Here is a 26,578-nt window from a genome sequence, read left to right on the forward strand (position 1 = left end):
ATACTGGCTGTGCTGAGTTGCTTCGTCATGTCTGACCATCTGCAACCCTGTGGACTATAGCCCGCCAGGCTCCTCAGTCCAAGGGATTCTCCAGGTATGAATACTGGAGTGGGTTTGCCATGTCCTCCTCCAGCAGATCTTCCCAACCCAGGGATCAAATCCAAGTCTCTTGTCTCTCCTGCACTGACAGGTGAGTTCCTTACCACTGGGAAGCACCACCTGGGAAGCCAAGAATACTGGAATAGGGTGCCATTTCCTACGCCAGGGGATCTTCCCGACCCAGGGATCAAACCCACGTTTCTTGCAATTCCTGCACTGGCAGGCAGGTTCTTTGCCACTAGTGCCACCTGGGAAACCCTAGACCTGAATCCTGAGAATTTAGAACTAAGGCACAGTCAGATCTTGACTTTGGGTAGCTATACCATCTTGAAGTCCTTGTTGTTTTGATCCCTTGCTAGATTTGATCCTTGCATATCTAATATCACCACTCTTTAGATCTAAAGTCATTGATCACTTAGAATACTGACAATCTCTCTAAGTGGACTGCCCTACAGAAGGATCAATAACCCCATCCTACATGGTCCTAGCTTCTTGCCATTCCTAGCTTCCTATCACATGTTTTAAAATCCAGCCCTCTGTGTTAGATCATATTTAATCATTATCTCATGTAATTCACAAAACAACCCAATGACATAGATATCATTATCCTCATTTGAGTAATGAGAATTTTAAAACTGAGAAAGATTACATTATAGGACACACAGAAGGTCACATGGCTAGACATCGGCAGAGCTGGAACTTGCACTCAGGTCTTCCTGTTTCTAGTCTCATTTTGTCTTCTCTATACTGGGTTTCCTGACACCATGTCTCACAAGCACTACTGCATGAGACTTATAATGCAGCTTATATTACCACAGGAATATCCTACCTGAATTCCCATTGCTTTCTTATAAATTTCAGGCTCTAAATGAATTTTCCATGATTCCTCAATTATTTATGCAAAAAGTGCCAATTCACCATCCAAACATTGGATGATCTCCATAATCTGGATCCAGCCTACCTATCAATGCTTATCTCTCACATCACTCCACAATCCAGGCCAAACCCTCCTGTGCTTCAGCTACTCAGCCTAAGCTGTTTCTGAGGTTCTAATTAATTCTATTAATTAATCTATTACAGCTGTCAGAGTGCAGTTCAGATCCCACCATAAAAAGCCTCCCATGACTTTACATAACCCAACTTATCTCACTCTTCTGTCAATTTTAATCATATTGGCACTTTACCACAAATTGCATTAAAGAATTACTTTTATCATACAGGGTGACTCACTGAAATTTCCCTTTTCCAAATTCTCATACTTTACATTCTTGGAGGGCACCACCATAATCCAAAAACCTGAACTGTCACTCTCCAGACCCTTTAGAACAGATAATTTGTCTTATTTAAGTTTGTGTCCCCTCTTCCAAGCTTAACACGATGCCCTAACATAGTAAGAACTCACTAAGTGAATAAATGAAAGAATACATTAGGTTGAGGAGAAGAAGGGTGAAAAAGACAAAAAATTTTTCACTAGTACCACCTTGAGATAATGAATTCTAAACCTTCATATATGCTAATTAATAGTGGAGGTTAAACCAATGGTATAAAAAATGTTATGCAAAAAAAAAAAAAAAAGTTATGCATCATTTCCCTGGATAGAAATCCAAAAATTTTGATGATACATTTCCCTCCAAATTAAAATAGAACATTAAAATGATTTTCTGAATCAAATTTTAGAAAATTTGTTATTTATGTGTTAATATGTTCATAACAGAGGCCTTTTACAGTTCCTTGGTTCTCAAGGTTATAAAAATTATAACTACTACCGTGATTCTTCTTTTTATAAAAACTATAATGAAAACTGTTAGAACTTTTTCCAGAGTGATTAAATTGTTGCAGTCACTCCAATAATACATGAAACTTCCTGTTGTTCTACATCCTTACCAACATTTGGGTTGTCAGTGTTTTAAACTTTATCCATTTCGGTGGAAATGTAGTGATTTTAAACTTCATTTCCTTGATGACTAATGACGTTTAAAAAAATTCTTTTTATGTGCACATTACACAATTAAACATATGGCTATCCTATAGGCAGGCCAAAAACTTCACGCCTAGGTATTTGCCTGAGAAAAATGAAAATATGTGCCCACAAAAAGAATTCTACATGAATGTTATCAGCAGCTTTATTCACAATACCCCAAATAGAAACAGTTTAGGTGTCTATCTACAGGGGAACAATTTAGCAAACTGTGCTATAGTCAGGCAATGGAATAAAAGGTAACAAACTCCAAGTATACGTAACGGGCAGATGAATCTCAGAAATACTCTGCTAAGTGAAAGGAGCCTTATATAGATGAGTATATACTATATGATTTCATTTATATGAAGTTCTACAACAGGCTTAATTAAACTCTGCTGGAAAAAAAAAATCAGAAGAGCAGCTGCCTCGGGAGTGGAAAGGGCAAAGACTGACTAAGAGGAACCACAAAGGAACTTTCTAGGGTGAAAGTAATGTTCTATATCTTGATCGGATTTTTGAACACAAGTACATGTCTTTGTCAGAACTCACTGAATGCATAAGATTTGTGTAGTTCATTCCAGGCAATTGTTTCTTTACACTGTATATAAATTTCACATTAAAAATTGTAGACAAATGAAAAAAACTATAATGAAGGCTCCAAAATTAAACTCCTATACTTGCTGATGTCAATTATAAACAAACTATGTGTTAACAAAAGGTGGTATCTTATATAATAAAGGGACCAGGCCAATTAAGTCACTGGATTTTGGCGGGCAGGGGAAGGAGGACAAAGTAAACAAGAAATTCATGTTATCAGTTTTTCTCATGTAAAGATTAACTTCATGGAAATTAATATACTGACAATTAATAAGGCCAGATGGATTTAAATAAGTTCTATAGGAAAAATAAATTATGAATCCATTTAGCAAATATTCTGCCTTTAGTGCACCAAACATTTAAACAATTTAAATGTTCTGATTTCTTCCATTTGCTTAGTGTTGGTGGCTCAGTCATGTCTGACTCCTTGAGACCCCATGGACTGTAGCCCACCAGGCTCCTCTGTCCATGGGATTCTCCAGGCAAGAATACTGGAGTGGGTTGCCATTTCCTCCTCCAAGGGATCTTCCCTACCCAGGGATCAAACCCACATCCCTCATGTCTCCTGCTTAGCTTTGTGTAAAACATTCCACAGTAGAGTGTAATCCATTAGTTTGATAAACCATAAAGAACAGACAGAAATTCTCTTCTCTCTGCTCTATACCCTGAAATAGATTCATTATATTGGTTTTAAATACCATATACAATTTTTAAAGATAAGATGGTATTCTAAATATAAAGGATAATTCAAGTTTGAGGCCAATATACAGCTTTTGTATCTTATCAGAGGTGGTGCAGTCTCTGCCCTGAAGAAAGAGAAAGTACTTGAATTGCTTTAAATTTCTACAAAATAGGCATAAATCCCAAGTTACCATCATGATGATAAAAATCTCAACCATTAGTGTGAGCATTTAATTGCAATGCTCTCTGTCTACGTGCCTCCTCTGCCAAGTCACCACCAAGGTTTCCTCAGAGGCTGACTTCCCTGAGGATCACTTACTCCTCCTTTTGTGATAAAATAGTTGAAGTTTAACTACAATGACATGATAACTATACCCATCAGCTCCCTCCAGATGAAACATAAGAGGCTTAGTTCATGATTGGTGGCTAAAATAACCCAAATTTTTCTAGCTTCAAGCTAAATCTTTAGACATAATTTTGTTGTTGTTCAATCACTATGTCTGACTCTTTGCAACCCAATGGACTGTAACACACCAGGCTCCTCTGTCTTCCATTGTCTTCCAGAGTTTGCTCAAATTCATATCCACAGAGTTGGTAATGCTTTCTAACCATCTCATCTTCTGCCATCCTCTTCTTTTGCCTTCAATCTTTCTCAGTATTTTTGGTGTTTTCCAATGAGTTGGCTCTTCCCATCAGGTGACCAAAGTACTGGAGCTTCAGCTTCAGCATCAGTATTTCCAATGAATATTCAGGGTTGATTTCCTTTAGAAGTGAGTGGTTTGATCTTCTTGCAGTCCAAGGGACTCTCAAGAGTCTTCTCTAGCACCACAATTTGAAAGCATCAATTCTTAAGTGCTCAGCTTTCTTTATGGTCCAACTCTCACATCCATACATGATTACTGGAAAAACCATAGCTTTAACTATATGCAACTTTGTCAGCAAATTGATGTCTGCTTTTTAATATGCTGTCTAGTGGAAGTGAAGTCGCTCAGTCATGTCCGACTCTTTGCGACCCCATGGACTGTAGCCTACCAGGCTTCTCCGTCCATGGGATTTTCCAGGCAAGAATACTGGAGTGGGTTACCATTTCCTTCTCCAGGGGATCTTCCCGGCCCAGGGATCGAACCCAGGTCTCCCGCATTGGAGGCAGGCACTTTAACCTCTGAGGCACCAGGGATGCCCCAATATGCTGTCTAGGTTTGTCAAATCTTTCCTTGCAAGGAGCAAGCATCTTTTAATTTCATGGCAGCAGTCATTGTCCGTTGTGATCCTGGAATCCAAGAAAATAAAACCTGTCATTGCTTCCACTTTCTTCCCTTCTATTTGCCATGAAGTAATGGGACCAGGGGCCTTCCCAGGTGGTACCAGTGGTAAAAGAACCCAACTGTCAATGCAGAAGACGAAAGAGACACAGGTTTGATCCCTGGGTCAGGAAGATCTCCTGGAGAAGGAAATGGCAGCCCACTTCAGTATTCTTGCCTGGAAAACCCCATGGACAGAGGAGCCTGGCAGGCTACACTCCATAGGGTCACAAAGAGTCAGACATGACTAAAGCAACTTAGCATGCATGCACCGGCACACACAATGGGATCAGATATCACAATCTTAGTATTCTGACACTCTTGGCTAAGTTTCAAGCCAACTTATTCACTCTTCTCTTTCAACCTTATCAAGAGGCTTTTTAATTGCTCTTTACTTTCTGCCACTACAGTGGTATCATCTGCATATCTGAGGTTGTTAATATTTCTCTCAGCAATCTGGATTCCAACTTGTGATTCATCCAGCCCAGCATTAAGCAAAATGTACTCTGCATATAGATTAAATAAGCAGGGTGACAATATACAGCCTTGACATACTCCTTTCCCAATTTGGAACCAGTCCATTGTTCCATTTCAGTTCCTAACTGTTGCTTCTTGAGTCACATACAGGTTTCTCAGAAGACATGTAAGGTTGTCTGGTACTCCCATCTCTTTAAGAATTTTCCAGAGTTTGTTGCAATCCACACAGTCAAAGGTTTCAGTGTACTCAATGAAGCAGAAGTAGATGTTTTGCTGGAATTCTCTTGCTTTCTCCATGATTCAACAAATGTTGGCAATTTGATCTCTGGTTCCTCTGCCTTTTCTAAACTCAGCTTTTATATCCAGAAGTTCTCGTTTCACAAACTGTCAAAGCCTAGCTTGAAGGATTTTGAGCATCACCTTGATGATATGTGAAATGAGCGCAATTGTATGGTAGTTTGAACATTCTTTGGCATTGTCCTTCTTTGGGATTGGAAGAAAAACGGATCTTTTCCAGTCTTGTGGCCACTGCTGAGTCTTCCAAATTTGCTGACCTACTGAGTGCCACACTTTAACAGCATCTTCTTTTAGAAAGTGAAACATCTCAGTCGGAATTCCATCACCTCCACTAGCTTTGTTCATAGTAATGTTTCCTAAAGCCCACCTGACTTCACACTCCAGGATGTCTGGCTCTAGGTGAGTGAGACCTTCCAGGTCCTGAAGACCTTTCTTGTATAGTTCTGTATATTCTTGCCACCTCTTCTCAATCTCTTCTGCTTCTGTTAGGTCCTTACCATTTCTGTCCTTTATCATGTCCATCCTTGTATGAAATGTTCCTTTGATATCTCCAATTTTCTTGAAGAGGTCTCTAGTCTTTCCCATTCTATTGTTTTCCTCTATTTCTTTGCATTGTTCACTTAAAAAGGCCTTCTTATCTCTCCTTTCTATTCTCTGGAACTCGGTATTCAGTTAGGTATATCTTTCCTTTTCTCCTTTGCCTTTAACTTCTCTTCTTTCCTCAGCAATTTGTAAAGTCTCCCCAGACAACCACAATGCCTTCTTGTATTTCTTGTTTTTTTATTCTCTTGGATTTGGCTCAGTCTCCTGTACAATGTTATGAACCTCCGTCCATAGCTCTTCAGGCATTCTGTCTACCAGATGTAATCCCTTGAATCTATCTGTCACTTCTTCTATATAATCATAAGGGATTTGATTTAGGTCATATCTGAATGGCCTAAGGATTTTCCCTAATTTATTTGATTTAAGCCTGAATTTTTCAATAAGGAGCTCAGGATCTGAGCCACAGTCAAATCCAGGTTTGTTTTTGCTGACTATATAGAACTTCTCATCTTTGACTGCAAAGAACATAATTATGGTGACTGACTCCAGTATTCCTGCCTGGAGAACCCCCTTCAAAAGTTTCCTTAATACAAATTTTAAAAATGAAACTGAATAAATAAATATAACAATAACTTTATCTCCTCCAATAATCAACTACTCAATTTCTTGAAGGAGAAATCTGTAGTAATAACCCACAAAAAGAGTTTCCAGATGCCAATTAATCACCAGGAGAATTTTGAATTACTCCTTTGATAGAAAATAATTCCAAAGGGGCTAAATGCACAGAGGTCTTCTCTTCTTCAGTATAATTATAAAAATAACTGGAAATTCCCAAATACAATAAAATTCTATTTAAAATACAATACACTTTTTTTCACAGGCTTCCCTAGTAGCTCAGCTGGTAAAGAATCCTCCTGCAATGCAGGAGACACCAGTTCGATCCTGGGTCAGGAAGTTCCCGTGGAGAAGGGAATGGAGGTACACACTCCAATATTCTTGGGCTCCCCTGGTGACTCAGACGGGGAAGAATCTTCCTGCAATGTAGTAGCTGTGGGTTCCATCCCTGAGTTGGGAAGATCCCCTGGAGGAGGTTATGGCAACCCACTCCAGTATTCTTGCCTGGAGAATTCCCATGGCAGAGGAGCCTGGCGGGCTACAGTCCATAGGGTCACAAAGAGTCAGACACGACTGAGTGACTAACCACAGCAAAGCACACTTTTTTTACAGGTCAAATTATCCTCCCTTTTGCGTTGTCAATACATTTTCCTATATTTTAAAACAAATTATAGTTGTGCAATAGGTACCTTGAATCCATCTCTAAAAATATTTACTAATTTTACATTGAAATTTTTTCCTGAAACTAAATACATATGTAAAACTCCTAAAATAATTATATCTCTGTTCCATTCTGCACTTAGGTTTGGCCTGTCCACTGGCTATTCTTATATGTGACAGAACTAAATTGCATGTTTTCCCTGAAAAGCCCCGTTTATCATGAGGGAAAAAAAGCATACATGCTACCAAAAACAAATTGAAAAAAAAAAATCTTACCGTACGTTTCTGAAAAAAAAACATGATCTTTAAAAAGAAATTTTAAATACCAAAACCAAACGTCAGAAAAAAACTGAGATTTTTTTTTCCCTTCAATAAATATCCAAAGATTAAAGGAAAAACTTTGGCTTAGAGAATATATATATTATTCACTTCCATTTTAGGATGTTGTTTACCAAAATATCATAAATACTTAATAGCAACTGTTCCTACTGCTTCTAGCAAAAGGCAGTAAAATGAAACATAAACCTCAGCTGTGAAAGCCCAGGAGTTTTGCTTTGCATTTCATCACTCCACTTCCCCTTCCCCTGTTTAGGATGGCCCGGATTCTAACAATCACCAGAGACAGCTCAACTGAATTCCAAACAGAAATATTATGAGCTCCAGTGAAACTATTAATCATTAAAATGGAAAGAACAACCGCAGTCAAATACTCTGCTGCTGGTTCGAGTTGCCTGACTGATAGCTAAGAAATACCCATATTTGGAGCAGGAAGCAATCATACATTCCAATCCAAATTTTTATTTTATACTTCTATAAAGCCTATAAAACTTTCAAGATACCAACTCAGTGAGGAACTCCATGCTCAAAGGACGCTCTGAGACTGGTGATGACAATCTTAAACTTGAAATCACAAACCCAGGCTCACAGCACTCAATTTGTCAGAGTTAATTCCAAATCTCACTAACAAAATCCATATCTCTAGAATTTCCCTGCATGTTCAATACTCAACAAATTTCCTTCTTAAATTCTCTCTTCAAGATAACAAGATTACTCCCTAGAGTTTAAAATATATCTAAGGGATGCCCCTTATATGTAGAATCTAAAAAGAAATCACACAAATGAACTTAAAAAACAGAAAGAGATTCACAGATTCAGAATCTGTGATTTAGAAAAACTTATGGGGACAACGTTTTGCCAGAGGAAAGAATGGGGGGAAGGGATGGTTAAGAAGGTTGGGATTGATATCTATACACTGCTGTATTTCAAATGGATAACCGACGAGGACCTACTTTATGTATAACACAGGAACTCTGCTCAGTGCTATGTGGCAGCCTGGGTGGGAGCGGGGTTTGAGGGAGAATGGATACATGTATATATATGGCCGAGTCCCTTCACTGTTCACCTGAAACTATCACAACACTGTGAATCAGCTATATCCCCAAACAAAATAAAAATATTTTTTTAATTCTTTTAATTTAAAATATGTCTAAAATGATAAGCCTGTCCTACCCCCAAAGAAATACTCACAGAATTAATTATTCCTCTAAGAGCTTGAAATCCACCTTTGACAGGGAAAACTTGTTCCTTGGAATCAGCAATTCTTTCGAGCTTTAGAAAAAGGAGGAAAAGTTCACTGAGAGGTGGTTGAGACATACAACCTTTTATACCCCTTCCTTACTTGTTAGTTACATTCATCTGAAAAATAACACCAGAGGATTAATTCCTTGTCAGGAACTGACTGGAGTAACTGGTGTACTCTAAATGCATGACAACATGAACTGAGATAAGGCACAGCCCCTTTACAACTGGCCTCACGTCACAATTTCAAAACAGTGCAGAGCTCTACTAGCTGTAAATGTCATGAGACACAGAAGCTTCACTCACAGTAAACCAGACATTTAAATGTAAAAACATTTTGTGAGTGGGAAAAAAATTTAATACATAAACCCTGTAAACTTCATGAAAAAAAAAAACACATTTTTTTAAGGAAAATCATTAAATATTTTTCCAACAGACTTCCCAAATCCTAAACTCCTAAGAGTCAAGTTTTCAATCAAACTAAAACATCTAAACAAGACTTGTCATGATAACCTCATCAGCTGATTAAAGAGGAGCATACATATTATTTTATTAATGTTCAAGAAAAATAGAGTTTCGTCTTCAGTTTAATTAGGTAATGAAACCTATCAAAATCAGACATTACTAACACGGAGTTCAAGACAGGGGGCCATTTTTATAGAAAATCTTTAACAATTAAGTGGGTTTCTGTGGTTGCTCAGATGATAAAGAAATCTGCTGCAATGTTGGAGACCCAGGTTTGACCCTGGGTTGGGAAGATCCCCCTAGAGAATGGAATTGCAACCCAATTCAATATTCTTGCCTGGAGAATTCCATGGATAGAGGAATCTGACAGGCTACAGTCTATGGGGTTGCAAAGAGTCAGACCCCACGAGTGACTAACACTGTGCTTCTCAGGTGGCACTAGTGGCAAAGTGCCAATGCAGAAGACATGATAAGAGACATGGGTTTGGGTCAGGAAGATCCCCTGGAGTAAGGCACGGCAACTCACTGCAGTGTTCCTGCCTGGAGAATCCCATGGACAGAGAAGCCTGGCAGGCTTTAGTCCACAGGGCTGCAAAGAATCAGACCCAACTGAAACGACTTAGCATGCACAGAAGTGTTAGTTGCTCAGTCATGTCTGACTCTTCGTGGCCCCATGGGGTGTAGCTTGCCACGCTCTTCTGTCCATGGGATTTTCCAGGCAAGAATTCTGGAGTGGGTAGCCATTTTCTTCTGCAGGGGATCTTCCCAACCCAGGAATCGAACCTGGGTCTCCCACATTCCTAGCAGATTCTTTACCATCTGAGCCACCAAGGAAGAATGCATGCATGTCATTATTTAAAAATCTGATCAACTCTCCTTAAGACTATTAAGTGATTTAGATTCAAGGCTGCAGATCTACTATACTTACTTGAGCTTGTTCAAAGTCAAGGACACCAACACAATAAACTCTAGCCCCAAGTGACCTGGATATCTTTGCCTGTTGAGAGAAAGAGAGAGGGACAGAGAGAGGGAGACAGGTGAATTATTCCAACATCAGGCTCCACATGCAGAGACATACAGCAAAATACACTGGGGTGTAAAGAACAGTTTCAGTTCAACACTCACCTCTTTCTCTGCGTATGATGGCACCAGACCGTCCAACTTACCATCTGTCAGAGCAATTATGATACTGGAGGTTTTTAAGCCTCTTGCTTTCTCAATTTGTTCATTTGCCTGAAAATGAAGAAAAATTGTCCAACTCACAAGTTAATCTTAACTTTTAACCACCATGTTCCATCAAGCTGCATTTTAAGTCTGGCAAAATCAAACTATTTTGGACTAGCTTTTAAAACAGGGTAGGGCTTCCCTGATGGCTCAGGCGGTAAAGCGTTTGCCTGCAGTGTGGAGACTTGGGTTCGATCCCTGGTTTGGGAAGATCCCCTGGAGAAGGAAATAGCAACCCACTCCAGTACTCTTGCCTGGAAAATCCCATGGACAGGGGAGCCTGGTAGGCTACAGACCATGGGGTCACAAAGAATTGGACATGACTGAGAGACTTCACTTTCTTTCTTCTTTCTTTAAAACAGGGTATTTTATATTAACTATTTTAATTTGAAATATACATATATTCACATTATAGAGTAATTACTATTGGGTGTAAATGATAAAGGATTTTAGCCTTGACTGACTATAACCACAGAGAAAATGTGGTTCTCTGAATATAGTCGCAGAGAAAATGGAAAATTTCTTAAAAGGCAAACTGTCATCCAAACTTCTTCTATCACCCTGGTAAATTCTTTCCATCAGTCTTATCCTTAGAACAACTAAAAGAATTTTTTTTTTTAATATTAAGGTAAGCATGTAATGACATCTTCGAGTTTTACTAGGGAGTTATAATTTATTTCATTACAGAGTAAGGAAACGTTCTTTCCCATACTTATAAGTATGAAAGAACTTACTAGCTTCAGTCCTTCATGGATGTATGTCTCTCCTACGGGACTCACACGTTTCAAATTGTCCAAGCCTTCACTGATTTTGCCTCTGAAAATAATACAGTACAAAATTAAACAAAAGAAAAATGAGGAAAGATCACAATAAGCACTTTTCCAAAGATGTGGTAGTTCTGCAAGTAAGGCAGTTTTGCCCCAGGTTTTGAGGGCAGATAACTCCTCATACTGTTATTTCAATGAGTATTTAATAATGTCTCTTTTTTAAGCATAAAATCATTCACCAGAGCCTCACCCACATTTAAAATAACTTATTTTATTTTAATTTGAAGGATTCTATTTTAATATTGTAGTGAAAATTATTATCAGACAAGTTCATCTCAGGAAGTTTCTAGAAAACACAACTTTCAAAGTATAATCCTAATCTTCCTTCTTTCTAACTCAGTCACCTCCACCAACCCATTGATTGTCTCTTTTAATACTTGTTTTAACATCTACCTATTCTGAACCTAACTAACTTCAGTACACTCTTTTTTCTAAGATGCCCCAAATATACGCATGTTCAACTTTTACTGCAATCAACAATTCTGTATCTTAAAAATATTCTACTTTAAAATAATTTCACTGATTTAACATTTTCATTTAACTAGACTGGAATCCTACAGTGGGCTATCACCATGTCTATTATTTATAATGTATCCCCCAACTTTGCCCTGGTTACTTATTATAATGCCTTTTAAAAAGGAAGTGTTCAATAAATTTTTCAATCTACCCCAGGAAAAAAATTCATAGTTCCACAGATGATGGAGTAAATTACATAATTTATAAACTTGTTTTATCTAAATATTTATGTTTTAATATCTACAGAAACAACTTGAAACTGACTCAGTCTGAATGCAGATAAAAACCAAATATTTGGTGCTTCCCAGAAATGAGTGGCAGCGTGTCCTCAAGCATTAATGTTTGCTGCCAAAAGAGAAATGAAAAAAGACAACTGAAATCCAAGTTTACACAAACAGCTTTTGCCTGGTAAAAATCGCCTTCTCCATTTAGTTCAGATTCGAATCATCATTACTTCTGAGGACTAGACAACACTAGTAGAAGGCTCTAAGCAGAAAGAACTTGCTAAATGTGGGATTCAGAGTGGGAAGGTGGGATTCAGAGTGGGAAGGTGGGATTCAGAGTGGGAAGGTGGGATTCAGAGTGGGAAGGTAGGTGTCTGCCTGCTTATTTCGCCAAAAGAAGCAGAGCACTCCTGCCTGTATCCCATACCAGCCACTGTGACATTCTAAGTTACTCTGAACTGCTTCATTACTTTTGCAGCTACAGAGTCATAGAGGAAAAGGGTCCCTTGGCCATACCCAACAACATCAACATTCATGAGCCCTGGTCTGTCACTTTCCAGAGTAACTACACACTCTGTCAGCCTCTCCTCTATCAACAAGTATCACTGGGACTTCCCAGGTGGTCCAGTGATAAAGAGTTCGCCTTCCAATGCAGGGGATACTGGTTCAATCCCTGGTTGGGGAACTAAGATCCCACATGGCATGGGGCAACTAGGCCCATGCGCCACAACTAAGACCTGAATCAACGAATAAATGAAAAGGTTTTTAAATTGAAGAAAAAAAAAAAAAAGTGTCACCAAATGGGAAATTACAAGACAGGGCCTTTGAGGGATTCCAAGTAACTAAAAATAAGCTTCAGTTTTCTTTATTAGTAAATGATGAACTGAGGGAGAAAAAAATCATGTAGTAGGTAAAAAACACAACTCATCCATTTATACTGTGACTTAAAGTTCTAAAGGAAAGCAAGGGAGAAAATGTTTAAAAATAAAAGAAGAAAAAATGTGTATGTTATGAAGATCAGCTCAAATCAATATCAGATTCACTGAGCTTGGCTTTAACGTTGTCTTGAACTACAACAAACAGCAATACCAAAACTACTTTGGAGTTTGTTGTGATTCTGTAGCCAAGGATGCAAGACACACAAAGTCCCCTATGAGCTCACAGGGCAGAAGCTTCTTTACCATCCCTGAGTAATCGCTACACACTTCCTCTTTTCTGCTAACTACAGCTATTTCTTGCCCTGACTATCAGGAACTGCATGGTAAATGTCTTCCTCATTCAGAAAATTCTGTTACACTCATATCGTTATCATATTGCTATATCCTCTTTTCTAAGATCTTAGCTTTTCTTTTCAGATGTTACTAATTTTCTGCAATGTTACTGTATTCTGTGTGACTTCAAATACTTCTTGGAAAGAGGCAGAATTTAAACAAATAAAATGGGATATGAAACCTCTGTTTGATTGCTGTTGCTATTGTTGTTTTTTTTGTTGTTGTTGGGCATCAGGGTACCAAAATCTACAATCAACTCTTTCTTCTTGACTTTATAATTATGTTGATTGAAAAGAGGAGATGAGGCAGAGAGGCGGGGGGTGGCAGAGGCAAAAACATATTGACTCATTTTTTAATCTAAAAAATGAACACTCTCAGCTCTATCAAATTTCTCTGCTGAGTAAAGGAAAGAAGAGATAAGAAGAGACGAGGAAAGATAAGCAGACAAGAGAAGGGAAGGGAAGAAAACACAGCAACCACAACTGCTAGGCACTGCGCCACATCAGTGGCCTTTCTCCAGCCATAAGACACTTGCAACTACGGAAGGTATGCATGATGTCACAGCTAAGGCGAAGATGTATTTTATAAACAGTGGCATAATAAAATAGTTGGCAGAAAATTCTGACTTGCCCAACTAGCACAATTCAGGCATAATTTTAAGTCCTTTCTACTTGTGACTGAAGATATACATTTATAAATGTATCTCTATACTTAACCTGAACTTTTCAGTATGCATTGCCTTAACTCTCCAGATTTCAAAGCTCCTTCTAGGTTTCAGTCAATCAGTCTACATACATTGGCTGAGCACCCATACATGTGAACACTGTGATCTTACACTGTGATATGACAACAATTTATGCCTAGTCTACGGCTACCCTCTCACCCATTTACAGGTGCAATGCCATTCTCTACCCTGGCTGGACACTGGGATCACCTAAAAGGTTTAAAAGAAAAAAAAACATCTTCTGGACACTAATGGAAAAAGTTATAATTTACTTGATGTGTGCTGGGGTCAGGGTATTTCCTGGAAATTCTCCAGAGCATTCTATAATGCAGCCAAGAATTATGAAACTCTGATCTAATCTAACTTAAAAACCTTTCCATATTGTTGGAAAGGGCTTCCCTAGTGGCTCAGTTGGTAAAAAAATCTGCCTGCAATGCAGGAGATCCGGGTTCAATCCCTGGGTTGGGAAAATACCCTGGAGAAGGAAATGGCAACCCACTCTAGTAATCTTGCCTGGACAATTCCATAGAATGTTGTTGGAATGCTCTCTTCCTTACCTATTTTGCCAGTCAGTTCTTCTACTAAAGGGGTTTTGGAGGTAACTAGAATAATCTTTTAAAACGTAAAATGCAGTTTCTGGGATGGATGACTTACAGCCAGAGAGAACATGGATTATTTCCAAGCCCAATCTCATTTTCTCAACTATAAAACAAAGAGGAAAATACCTGTACTACAGGGCCATTGTGAGGATTAAGTGGCACATAAGAAGTACTGGGCTAGGGGACTTCTCTAGCTGTCCAGGGGTTAAGACTCCACACTTCCAATGCAGGGGGTTTGGGTTCAATCCCTGGTCAGGAAACTAAGATCACACAGGCCATGCAGCATGGCCAAGAAAATAAAAAGAGTTAGTTGTAGCTACTACGGTTGTTATTGACACTGGCCATTCCTCTGTTCGTAGGATTTTGTTCACCCAGTTTACTTTCTTCTTGATTCTAAGGAGAGCTCACTCAGCAAACTGAGGGTTGAAAAAATTTGATAAAAACCCAAAAAGGAGGAGGGAAAGGAATAGAGGAAAGAAAGTTTTATACTGAAGCTTTAGTGAAAACAAATTATATGGAAAGCTATAGAATGAGGTGGGAAGACTCAGGTTTGGAGTAAATCAGAAACGAACTAAAACTTCGGTTCTGCAACTAGCGTAAGCACGGGCAGTTGTTTAATTTCCTGCAGCTCAGTTTCCATATCCATAAAATGTAAATAAGAGTAGCTGCTCCAATGAAGTCTGCATTCACTCACTCCACAGACATTTATTAGGTGACTGCTATCACATTTATGAAAGGGTTAGTCGCTCAGTGACCCCATGGACTGAAGCCCACCAGCTTCCTCTGTCCATGGAATTCTCCAGGCAAGAACACTGCAGTGGGTAGCCATTCCCTTTTCCAGGGGATCTTCCCCACCCTAGGAGCGAACCCAGATCTCCCGCATTACAGGCAGATTCTTTACCATCTGAGGCACCAGGAAGCTCATCATCTTTTTAATATAATGTTATTATATTTGGCAGCTTTGAACATTTCAGAAAGCTGTGGGATCTGGACAGAAGAGCTATTAGAGAAGATAAATGAGAGAAAGGAAGTGGCTAGTGCCCAAAACAAACCCTCTTCACTACAGCTTCTCCTCTGCATTGCCATGTTGCTCTTCTAGAAAACCTACAAATGGTGGCAAGCTGAATTTGAGGTGACAGATGGCACACCGGACAGGAGTCAAGACTGCTCCAGCCAATTATCTACCCCGCATCCTTCAGTTGTTTCACGTTAAGCAAAAGTAACACCAACACTAACTCCACAGGGTTGCTGTGAAAAATCAAAGGAGTTGATGCATATAAAGAATTCGGTACAGTCATTGTCACAAAGACATTAGTTATTATTCTTTTATCACATGATGTGTCAGGAACTGAGCTGGGTCATCTGCCAGCCAGACCTCATCCTTTCATCATGCCGCCCTGCATCATACCATGAACGCAACCCACAGGTCAAACATGGTGCACTGGCCACCTTAATTCCCAGCTCTAAGACTCACTAGTCTCAGTAATTTTGTGACTTTGCTAAGTTGTGTCCTCTCTGAGCTTGCATTTCTCCCCTCTGAAAATGGGAACATTGACAGTACTGATAAAGCAGAGTTGTTATAAAAATTAAAGGGACTATTACTCGTATTATCAGGGCTTCCCTGACAGCTCAGTTGGTAAAGAATCCACCTGCAATGCAGGAGACCCTGGTTCAACTCCTGGTTCGGGAAGATCCACCGGAGTAGGAATAGGCTACCCACTCCAGTATTCTTGGCTTCTCTTGGGGCCCAGCTGGTAAAGAATCTGCCTGCAATGCAGGAGACCTGGGTTTGATCCCTGGGTTGGGAAGATCCCCTGGGGAAGGGAAAGGCTACCCACTCCAGAATTCTGGCCAGGAGAATTCCATGGACTGTATAGTCGCAAAGAGTCAGACACGACTGAGCAACTTTCACTTATTACTTGTAAACAGTTAGTACACTGCATGGCATCTAAGTGTTCAATAATCAATACCAACTGTTTATATCAATTTTCTGTGCATGCGTGCTAAGTTACTTCACTCATGTCTGACTCTTTGCGACCCCATGGACTGTAGCCCACCAGGCTCCTCTATTCACAGGATTCTCCAGGCAAGCATACTGGAGTGGGTTGCCATGCCCTCCTCTAGGGGATCTTCTAGGGGTCGAACCTGCGTCTCTTGTGGCTCCTGCATTGGATTCTTTACTGCTGAGCCACCAGGGAAGCCCAAGTGTTAGTTGCTCAGGAAGATCGCATTGCAGACAGATGCTTTACATCTGAGCTGACAGAGAAACCCATCAATTCACTGTACTGCTCTCTTAACCATTGAAGGCAATGTAAATAGGAATTATCACCTTTGTTTTTCACAGTTTGGGAGCCTTATCTGAGAACTTCTCTTCATTAATGCTCCTAAAACACATAGAATTTTTAAACTTTATATTAAGTTATACAAACTCCAACTCATATGCATGTGTTCAGTATTGCTCTTGAATAAGTGAATATCAAACTCCCAAAATGTACTTCTATCACAGCACAATTTTAAACTATTTTAGGAAAATTATCATTTCTAATAAATAAAACTTCAATTCTCACATTTCTACCTTCCATAGTAATTCTTAAGACTTTGAGAGTTTGAACTGAAAAATACTATTCAAAGTCATGAAAGTAAAAGGAAATGTGCCCATCTATTCCAACCTAACTCAAGAAGGAAATGATGATAATATTAAAATAATACAAAAATAAAGTATTAATGTTGTTGATAAACAGTTTTAATTCATACAAAAGAATAAGAGGAATGAGAGTGAGAGGCTAATAATAAAAAATAAAAGTAAATAACACACCATTCAAAATTTGCTGACATGGGTTATGGGTTACAGCAGAATCTAAAGATTAGTGCCAAAATTACCAGCCTAATTTGCTATTTTGGTTACACACAAGGTTTTTTTTTTCTCTTAGCTGGCATGTTTATTTCTAAAAGCGATTCATCTTTGGAGTTTCATTATTACTTTCAGTATAAACTATGGTACAGAATCTCTAAGTATGACCTCTATCAATTTCTCCCCACTCTATATGCACCCATTCTCCCATCAAAAGTTGGAATTTATCCCCCATCCCCTTGATTCTGGCCCAGCCCTGTTACTACCTGGCACTAGAACAAGGTAGAAGTGATATTCTTAGACGTCCAACCCTTAAGAGAACTGGAGGCACTGCTTCCTTCATCTCATAGTACTTGCTCCTGGACCCAGTCATCATGCTGTGAGAAGCCCAGGCCACAGCCGAGGTCCCATGGAGGAAAACATATTATTCCAGTAAACAGCCCTAGCTGTGCTCCGTAACAGTAACCTCCTTCTATGATTATAGCACCAGATAATATCATGTGGGACGGAGAAAGCATCCATTTGAGCCATCCATCATAGAACAGTGAGAGATAACAAAAGCATTGCTTAAGCCACTAAATGCTGGGGTGGTTTTTCATGATCACTATGCCTGCTCCAGGAATAAGTCTAAATGAGGCACAGGACTTTTCCCTTTATGTACCCTTGGTAGCTAGCTGCCATACAAAAGCTTTGATTACCCTGAAATCACCATGGTAGGAGGAGACTTAACCTAGCCATGAGTAGAAGTCATGTGTAGCAGAATGGAGACTCAGGTCAACAGTCCTAGCTGAGCTCCCAGACAACAGCCAGCACCAGCACGAACTTTCAAACCATGTGGGTGGGGTCATTTCAACTCTTCTAGCCATTCCAGCTTTCTAGCTGACAACAGGCAAAGCATAAGAACTGCCCATTCAATGCACAATATCATGAGAAATGACCAGTTGTATTTACACCACTAATTTTGGAGTAGTTTATTATGCAGCAATAGATAATCAAAATAAAAGTTGTGACTAAAGTAAAAGCTAAATGACCTTGAAGAGATGGATAGTAAAGACTGGAAAGGCAGTGAGCAAACTGTTACTGGAGGCTCAGTTTCATGCTCATTCATATCTGTTGCATTCCATTGGTTAAAGTGAGCCACAGGCCCAGCCCACATTTTTTTAATTATATATTTAAATAAAAATACTTTTATACACATATGTAAATACATGTGTATATATAAATATATATAATTAATAAAAATATGTGTGCATTTATATATATATATATATAAATACTTATATACACATATATTATACCTATTACATATATAATCACATTTGTCTCAGTGGTAAATCTGCCTGTCAATGCAGGAGATGCCAGAGAATAGGGTTCAACCCCTGGGTCAGGAAGATCCCCTGGAGGAGGACATGGCAACCCACTCCAGTACTCTCACTTGGAAAATTCCTTAGACAGAGGAGCCTGGCACCCTACAGTCCATGGAGTCACAAAGAGTCAGACACAACTGAGCGTGTGTACTCGCACACATGTATGCATACATGTTGTATGTATTCTGTGTTTCATTGGAGGTCACAAAAGAGCAATCTATCACAAAAACTAAAAGCCTCATACATCTATGCTACCAAATGCCAGTTTAGATAACCCTATAAGCATAAGGGTTAGAGGTATGGAGGCAGAGGAACCAGAGATCAAACTGCCAACATCCGCTGGATCATCGAAAAAGCAAGAGAGTTCCAAAACACATCTACTTCTGCTTTATTAACTACACCAAAGCCTTTGACTATGTGAACCACAACAAACTGTGGAAAATTCTTCAAGAGATGGGAATACCAGACCACCTGACCTGCCTCCTGAGAAATCTGTATGCAGGTCAAGAAGCAACAGTTAGAACAGGACATGGAACAACAGACTGGCTCCAAATTGGGAATGGAGTACATCAAGCTGTATATTGTCACCCTGCTTATTAAACTTCTATGCAGAGTACATCATGCAAAATGCCGGGCTGGATGAAGCACGAGCTGGAATCAAGATTGCCAAGAGAAATATCAATAACTTCAGATACACAGATGACACCACCCTTATGGCAGAAACCGAAGAAGAACTAAAGAGTCTCTCGATTAAAGTGAAAGAGGAGAGTGAAAAAGCTGACTTAAAACTCAGCATTCAGAAAACTAAGATCATGGCATCTGATCCCATCACTTCATGTCAAATAGATGGGGAAACAATGGAAACAGTGAGAGATTTTATTTTCTTGGGCTCAAAAATCACTGCAGATAATGACTGCAGCCATGAAATTAAAAGACGCTTGCTCCTTGGAAGAAAAATTATGACCAACCTAGACAACACATTAAAAAGCAAAGACATTACTTTGCTGACAAAGGTCCATCTAGTCAAAGCTATGGTTTTTCCAGTGGTCATGTATGGATGTGAGAGCCGGACTATAAAGAAAGCTGAGCACAGAAGAATTGATGCTTTTGAACTGCGGTGTTGGAGAAGACTCTTGAGAGTCCCTTGGACTGCAAGGAGATCCAACCAGTCCACCCTAAAGAAAATCAGTCCTGAATATTCATTGGAAGGACGGATAGGAAGAACTGACTCACTGGAAAAGACCGTGATGCTGGGAAAGATTGAAGGCAGGAGGAGAAGGGGATAACAAAGGATGAGATGGTTGGATGGCATCACAGACTCAATGGACATGAGTTTGAACAAGCTCTGGGAGTCGATGATGAACAGGGAAGCCTGGCGTACTGCAGTCCATGGGCTCATGAAGAGTCAGCCTCGAGTGAGTGACTGAACTGAACTGAACTGAACTGTACTTTATCCTCAAGAGATTATCAGCTAGGGATATGAAATGAACAAAAGTGCAAACAAAATGTAGGAATATACAGAAACTTCATAAAGATTTCAGTTCAGTTCAGTTGCTCAGTTGTGTCCGACTCTTTGCAACCCCATGGACCACAGCATGCCAGGCCTCCCTGTCCATCACCAACTCCTAGAGTTTACCCAAACTCATGTCCGTTGATTTGATGATGCCATCCAACCATCTCATCCTCTGTTGTCCCCTTCTCCTCCTGCCCTCAATCTTTCCCAGCATCAGGGTCTTTTCCAATGAGTCAGCTCTTCACATCAGGTGGCTGAAGTATAGCTACATAACATAATTAAATATTGCTCTTGGAAAATAAAACTTAGTAGATTAAGTAGAATATGAGACAAAACAATCTTCTCAAGATATTGTTCATGTCCATACAAAATTACAAATGATTTATAATCCACTTAGCACTTAGCAATTACAAATAAAGCATTTAGCAAAATGTCTGATACATAGTAAGTGCTCAATAAACTTTACTACTTCTGTCTCCTTCCATTAATAAACCACAATATTATATAATCAGCCTGACAAAATTAGAAAAATTACAGGAGAGGAAATATGCTCACTCACTCAAATGTGGGACCGTCCTAGCTACCTATTTAATTATGCCATTATACACTGTTATATGGCATACAGTATGAAGAATAAACAGCAAAAAAAAAAAAAAATTGTTCCCTATTAGCTCAACTTAAAAGATTTTCAAGGGTTTCAAAAGAGTGAAAGATGATTTTTCAGACACAAATATTGCTAATACATTATCTTAAGAACTCATACTTTATATAAAAATTTGTTTACTCTTTATTTAACATGTCATTGTAAGGCCAATATATGTCAAGGTCTCTGTGGTACAGATTCCAGACCAATGAATCCTAGGTCAGAGTTCTAGATTCGAAAACATCTGCTTACAAAATGCCCCATACAAGACGGGTTTGTGAAAACTTGTCTCTAATTTAGTCTACACTTATCTAAGTGAGGTACCCAGGTGACACCTAAAGTCTGTATCTGCTGTATCTTGTATGTTTATACCCCATTTCCTCTTTCAACACCTTACTAGGCCATGATAAAATGACCTCTGCATTCTAACACCTTAGTGTGCCAGGTCTGTCTTCCAGACTTGAGTAACAATGCATTTAATTTTCTAGAAAATACCCATAAAGCAAACATGGGACTTCACTGAAAACAACTATTGCCATATCCACGACTAAACTCTGAGTTGCTGCCATGCTCAGACCTCCCAGAATTAGCACAATGTGTGACCAGCACTGACTTTTCTCAACAGGAAAAATTACTTCCCTGTTAGAATCTAAACAAAAACAACTAGTCACTTCCTCTCACCACGTCACTGGTTTGTAAGAGAACAGAAGAAATTTAGAGGATGAATATATCTTTGAATTATGACAACTCTGACTAATTCTGGAAACCAGCTAGAGAAAGGGGAGCAAAGATTCTGAGGCAGTGGAATGGTTAGATGCTCATGCTCAAGAGCCATATGCAGGGGTGAATTCTGGCTCTGACTTAGCCGTGTCACTTTGAGCAAAGTCACTTGACTTCAAACTTCTGCTAGAAGCTGGGCACACAATGGTGATGAGGCGGTACAGTGATAAGACCCAGATCTCATCTCAGCCTCAGCCTCCTTCCCACCTAGTCATTCATTAGGCCTTCTCAAGCATTATGTGCACTTAATCATCCCAACATTACCCCAACACTTCTACACAGTAGGAATGATTAGCTCCTTATAACAGACAAGGGAATTGGGTAGCAAGAGGTAAAATAACTTGTCCAAAGTTACACAGCTCGTATACAGCGCCTATGTTTTTCTGACCCAAAGTCCAGTCCTGATGTTTACATTTAACAAGCAACCTTCAGGATCCCCGCCCCGCCCCCGCCCCACCCCCATCCCCCGCCAGGCTTCCTTTCTGGCTCAGCTGGTAAAGAATCCACCTGCAATGTGGGAGACCGGGGTTCAATCCCTGGGTTGGAAAGATACCCTGGAGAAGGGGAAGGCTATCCACTCCAGTATTCTGGCCTGGAGAATTCCATGGATTGTATAGTCCATGGGATCGCAAAGAGTTGCACATGACTAAACAACTTTCATTTCATTTCACTTCAGCACTCCCCAAGTTAACAGCTGAATATGTTCTACTGCTATTCAGGAAATCAACCCTGAATAGTCACTGGAAGGACTGTTGCTGAAACTGAAGCTGCAATACTTTGGCCACCTGACGCAAAGAGCCAACTCATTGGAAAAGACTATGACACTGGGAAAAATTGAAGGCAAAAGGAGAAGCGGCAGCAGAGGACGAGATGGTTAGACAGCATCACTGACTCAATGGGTTTCCCTAGTAGTTCAGCTGGTAAAGAATCTGCCTGAAATGCAGGAAACCACAGTTCGATTCCTGAGTTGGGAAGCTCCCCTGGAGAAAGGATAGGCTACCCACTCCAGTATTCTTGAGCTTCCCTGGTGGCTCAGACCATAAAGAATCTTCCTGCAAGGCAGGAGAAGTGAAGTGAAGAAGTGAAGTACCAGGCTCCTCAGTCCATGGGATTTTCCAGGCAAGAGTACTGGAGTGGGTTGTCGTTTCCTTCTCCAGGGGATCTTCCCAACCCAGGGATCGAACCTGGGTCTCCTGCATTGGAGGCAGAAGCAAGGCAGGAGACCTGTGTTCAGTTCCTGGGTTGGGAAGATCCCCTGAAGGAGGGCATGGCAACCCACTCCAGTATTCGTGCCTGGAAAATCTCCATGGACAAAAAAGCCTGACGGGCTACAGTTCATGGGGTCAAAAAGAGTCGGACATGACTGAGCGACCAAGCACAGCATACCACTAACTCAACTGACATGAATTTGAGCAAACTCCAAGAGATGGTGGAGGACAGAAGAGCCTGGCGTGCTGCCGTCCATGGGTTCGCAAAGAGTCAGACAGGACTGAGTGACTGAAGAACATCAACAATGCCCTAGTCCTACTGTCTATACTTTCTAACTCCTGAGTTCCATTCTGATACCAAGAGAGTTGTCTCTGGCTACATAAGTCAGTAATATTTCTTTTAAACCTAAGCTTTTGTTTTTTATAAACAGTACATTATTCAAATAAAGTTGAATAACCTAAATGTATAGAAACTAAAACATGAAGGAGCCCCCACCCTGAATCCCATTGCTAAGACAATATTACTGTTAGCAATTTGTGGCTCATCTTCCAGACTTTTTCCCATGCATTCATTATCATACACACATACCATAAAAGCCATTAAAATTTTTGTTTTTGTTTATCATCTTTAACAGAGTATTTTGCAACTTGCTTTTCTCAACTAGTATATCTTAGACATATTTTCATAGCAATATATATAGTTTTTCCAATTCTTTGAATGACTGCATAGTATCCAATTCTATGTATATACTCTAATTTAATTACAGTATCATCAACTGATGAGCATTTAGATTTACTACCATTTTCACATTATGAACAATGCTTCAGGGTTTAATCTCGCATATACCTATTTTTGCACACTGATGCTACTATTTCAGTAGGGCATAGTCCTAAAAAGTAAAATTGCTGATAGAAGACTTCTAAACATTTACAGATACTGACAAATTTCCCTGCCTGCAAAATGAAAGAACCAATTTATAAATTACAAACTATCTTATCACAAGTAAACTTTTAACTTGAATTCAAAGGAATTAAAAGAAATCCTTCCAAATAACAGAAATGTATATATTACATACACTTTTATATAAATTTAGTCAAATGACTTATTTTTAATTTCCTAGAAGTTTGTCTACAGAATATTTTTTTCCTAAGTAATTGATTATTATTCTCAGGTCAAACAATTATATGACTTTTTCAAGTTGGGGACAAGTATATCAAAAAGAGAGTTGGAAATGTTTGTAACTGATCTATAACAATAGGAATGAGAAGATTAGCAAACATAAATCATGTTTTATTATTTCTTAAGGAGAAAAAACATTTGATAGCAGTTAATAACTCAGGTTCTAGAGTAAGATCAACCCAATTATTCATTCAACATATATTTACTGAGCATCTATGTTTCAAGTTCTGTTATAGGTGTTAAGATATTAGAGGTGAAGGTAAACAAAACAAAGAAGACCCCTCTGCTCTCATGCAGTTTACATTAGGGTTATGGAGATAAAATAAATCGATTAATTATCAGAACAATTTCAAAAAGTGACAACCAAACAGAGAACTGTGAGACATTACTGGAAAGGTGGGGTAGGAGTGCGTCACACCTGATGCCAAGGCAAGGCCTCTCCAGGGAGGTGACGCATGGGGTGAGGCCAGGGAAGACGTGGGGAAGACAAAGAGCAAAACTGCTAGTACAGAAACACACTTGGCCCGTTCAGGGAAGGGAAAGGTGGCCAGTCGGCGAGACTGTGGCATACAGTGTTAGGACAGGATTGGGTGAGCAGTCAGGTAGGGCTTTTAGGCCACTGGGAAATGCTTTCTACTCTAAGCCATCAGATTGTCTTAAGAGCAAGAGTGGCATGATCTACTCTACATTTCAAGAGACTATTCTGGCTAATATACTCCTCATCACTGATTAACTGTGTGTCCTTGGACAAGCTACATTTCCTTTCTCAGCTTCAGTTTCCTCATTTGTAAAGTTGAGATAATAGTATCTACCACATGGAGTTGATATAAGGGTTAAGTTAAGTAATGAACAGAAAGCATTTTGCACAGTATCTAGCACATAAAAATGTTCACTAAATGTTTCCAACTAAAGCGCTTTTACCTCATTAAGACTACACTGAACAGAACTAAGCATAATTCACTATCACCAATTATTCAACACAATAACTAAAAATATCCTTTTAAATGAGTCTTGATTCAAATTCTCTAACACTGAGAGGCTGGATATTTCCATACTGAGTCAACACTCAGCACTTTCCTCTTCAGTTCAGTTCAGTTCAGTTCAGTCGCTCAGTCGTGTCCAGCTCTTTGCGACCCCATGAATCACAGCACGCCAGGCCTCCCTGTCCATCACCAGCTTCTGGAGTTCACTCAGACTCACGTCCATCGAGTCCGTGATGCCATCCAGCCATCTCATCCTCGGTCGTCCCCTTCTCCTCCTGCCTCCAATCCCTCCCAGCATCAAAGTCTTTTCCAATGAGTCAACTCTTCGCATGAGGTGGCCAAAGTACTGGAGTTTCAGCTTTAGCATCATTCTTTCCAAAGAAATCCCAGGGCTGATCTCCTTCAGAACGGACTGGCTGGATCTCCTTTCCTCTTACTGGATCCTATAATACAGCCCTGAGTTATACGTGTTGGTGCACACTCCTCACTATCACACACAAGATCCTTGTGTTACCTCCAGAGCACACAATGCTCAAAACACGGTATACAGGGTAGGCAGAACAGGATGGTGGGTAGGTGAGTGGAGGGATTACCAGATGTGGAGGATAAAAGAGAAGACTCTTGAGAGTCCCTTGGACTCCAAGAAGATCAAACCAGTCAATTCTACAGGAAATCAAGCCTGAATATTCATTGGAATGACTGATTCTGAAGCTGAAGCTCCAACACTTTGGCCACACGATGCAAAGAGCCGATTCATTGGAAAAGACCCTGATGGAAAAGACTGAAGGCAAAAGGAGAAGCAGGCAGCAGAGGATGAGATGGTTAGATAGCATCTCCAACTCAATGTACACGAATCCGAGCCAGAGACAGTGGAGGACAGAGGATGGCATGCTACAGTTCATGGGGTTGCAAAGAGTCAGACAAGATGCAGCAACTTAACAACAACAACAATGAAAATAAAATAAAACAAAAATCATGTGGGCGAAAGAAGAGAATGTTTCAAATTGAAATATTCAAAATAATAATGTTTTTAGGACTTTCCTGGTGGTCCAGTGGTTAAGAATCTGCCTGCCAATTCAGGGAACAGAGGTTTGATCCCTCATCCAGGCACATTCCACATGCCACAGGGCAACTAAGCCCATGTGTCACAGCTACGAAAGCCTGTGTGCTCTAGAGCCCATGCTCCACAATGAGAGAAGCCACTACGATGAGAAGCCCTCACACCGCAACTAGAGAGTAGCCCCCACTCGCCTCAACTAGAGAAAGCCCACATGCAGCGACGAAAACCCAAAGCAGCCAATAAATAAACATAAATTTAAAAAAAATAATGGTTTTGAATCTTGAGCATATAAAATGGATAACTGATCATTTCTTGCCATGTTTATTATTCTGTTC

General features: G+C 39.7%; 1 protein-coding gene across 1 annotated transcript in view; it reads right to left on the reverse strand.

Moving 5' to 3' along the window:
• Positions 1–26,578, reverse strand: part of ANTXR2 (ANTXR cell adhesion molecule 2) — a 172,987-nt gene that overhangs the window by 139,483 nt on the left and 6,926 nt on the right. The window contains exons 4-7 of the mRNA XM_052641916.1: positions 11,232–11,313; positions 10,399–10,506; positions 10,202–10,270; positions 8,758–8,838 (exon numbers count right to left, since the gene is read on the reverse strand). Coding sequence (XP_052497876.1) covers positions 8,758–8,838; positions 10,202–10,270; positions 10,399–10,506; positions 11,232–11,313 — 340 coding nt within the window. The remainder of the gene's footprint in view (positions 1–8,757; positions 8,839–10,201; positions 10,271–10,398; positions 10,507–11,231; positions 11,314–26,578) is intronic.

The sequence above is a fragment of the Budorcas taxicolor genome, chromosome 6 (genome assembly GCF_023091745.1).
Source record: "Budorcas taxicolor isolate Tak-1 chromosome 6, Takin1.1, whole genome shotgun sequence".
NCBI classification, from domain to species: Eukaryota; Metazoa; Chordata; class Mammalia; order Artiodactyla; family Bovidae; genus Budorcas; species Budorcas taxicolor.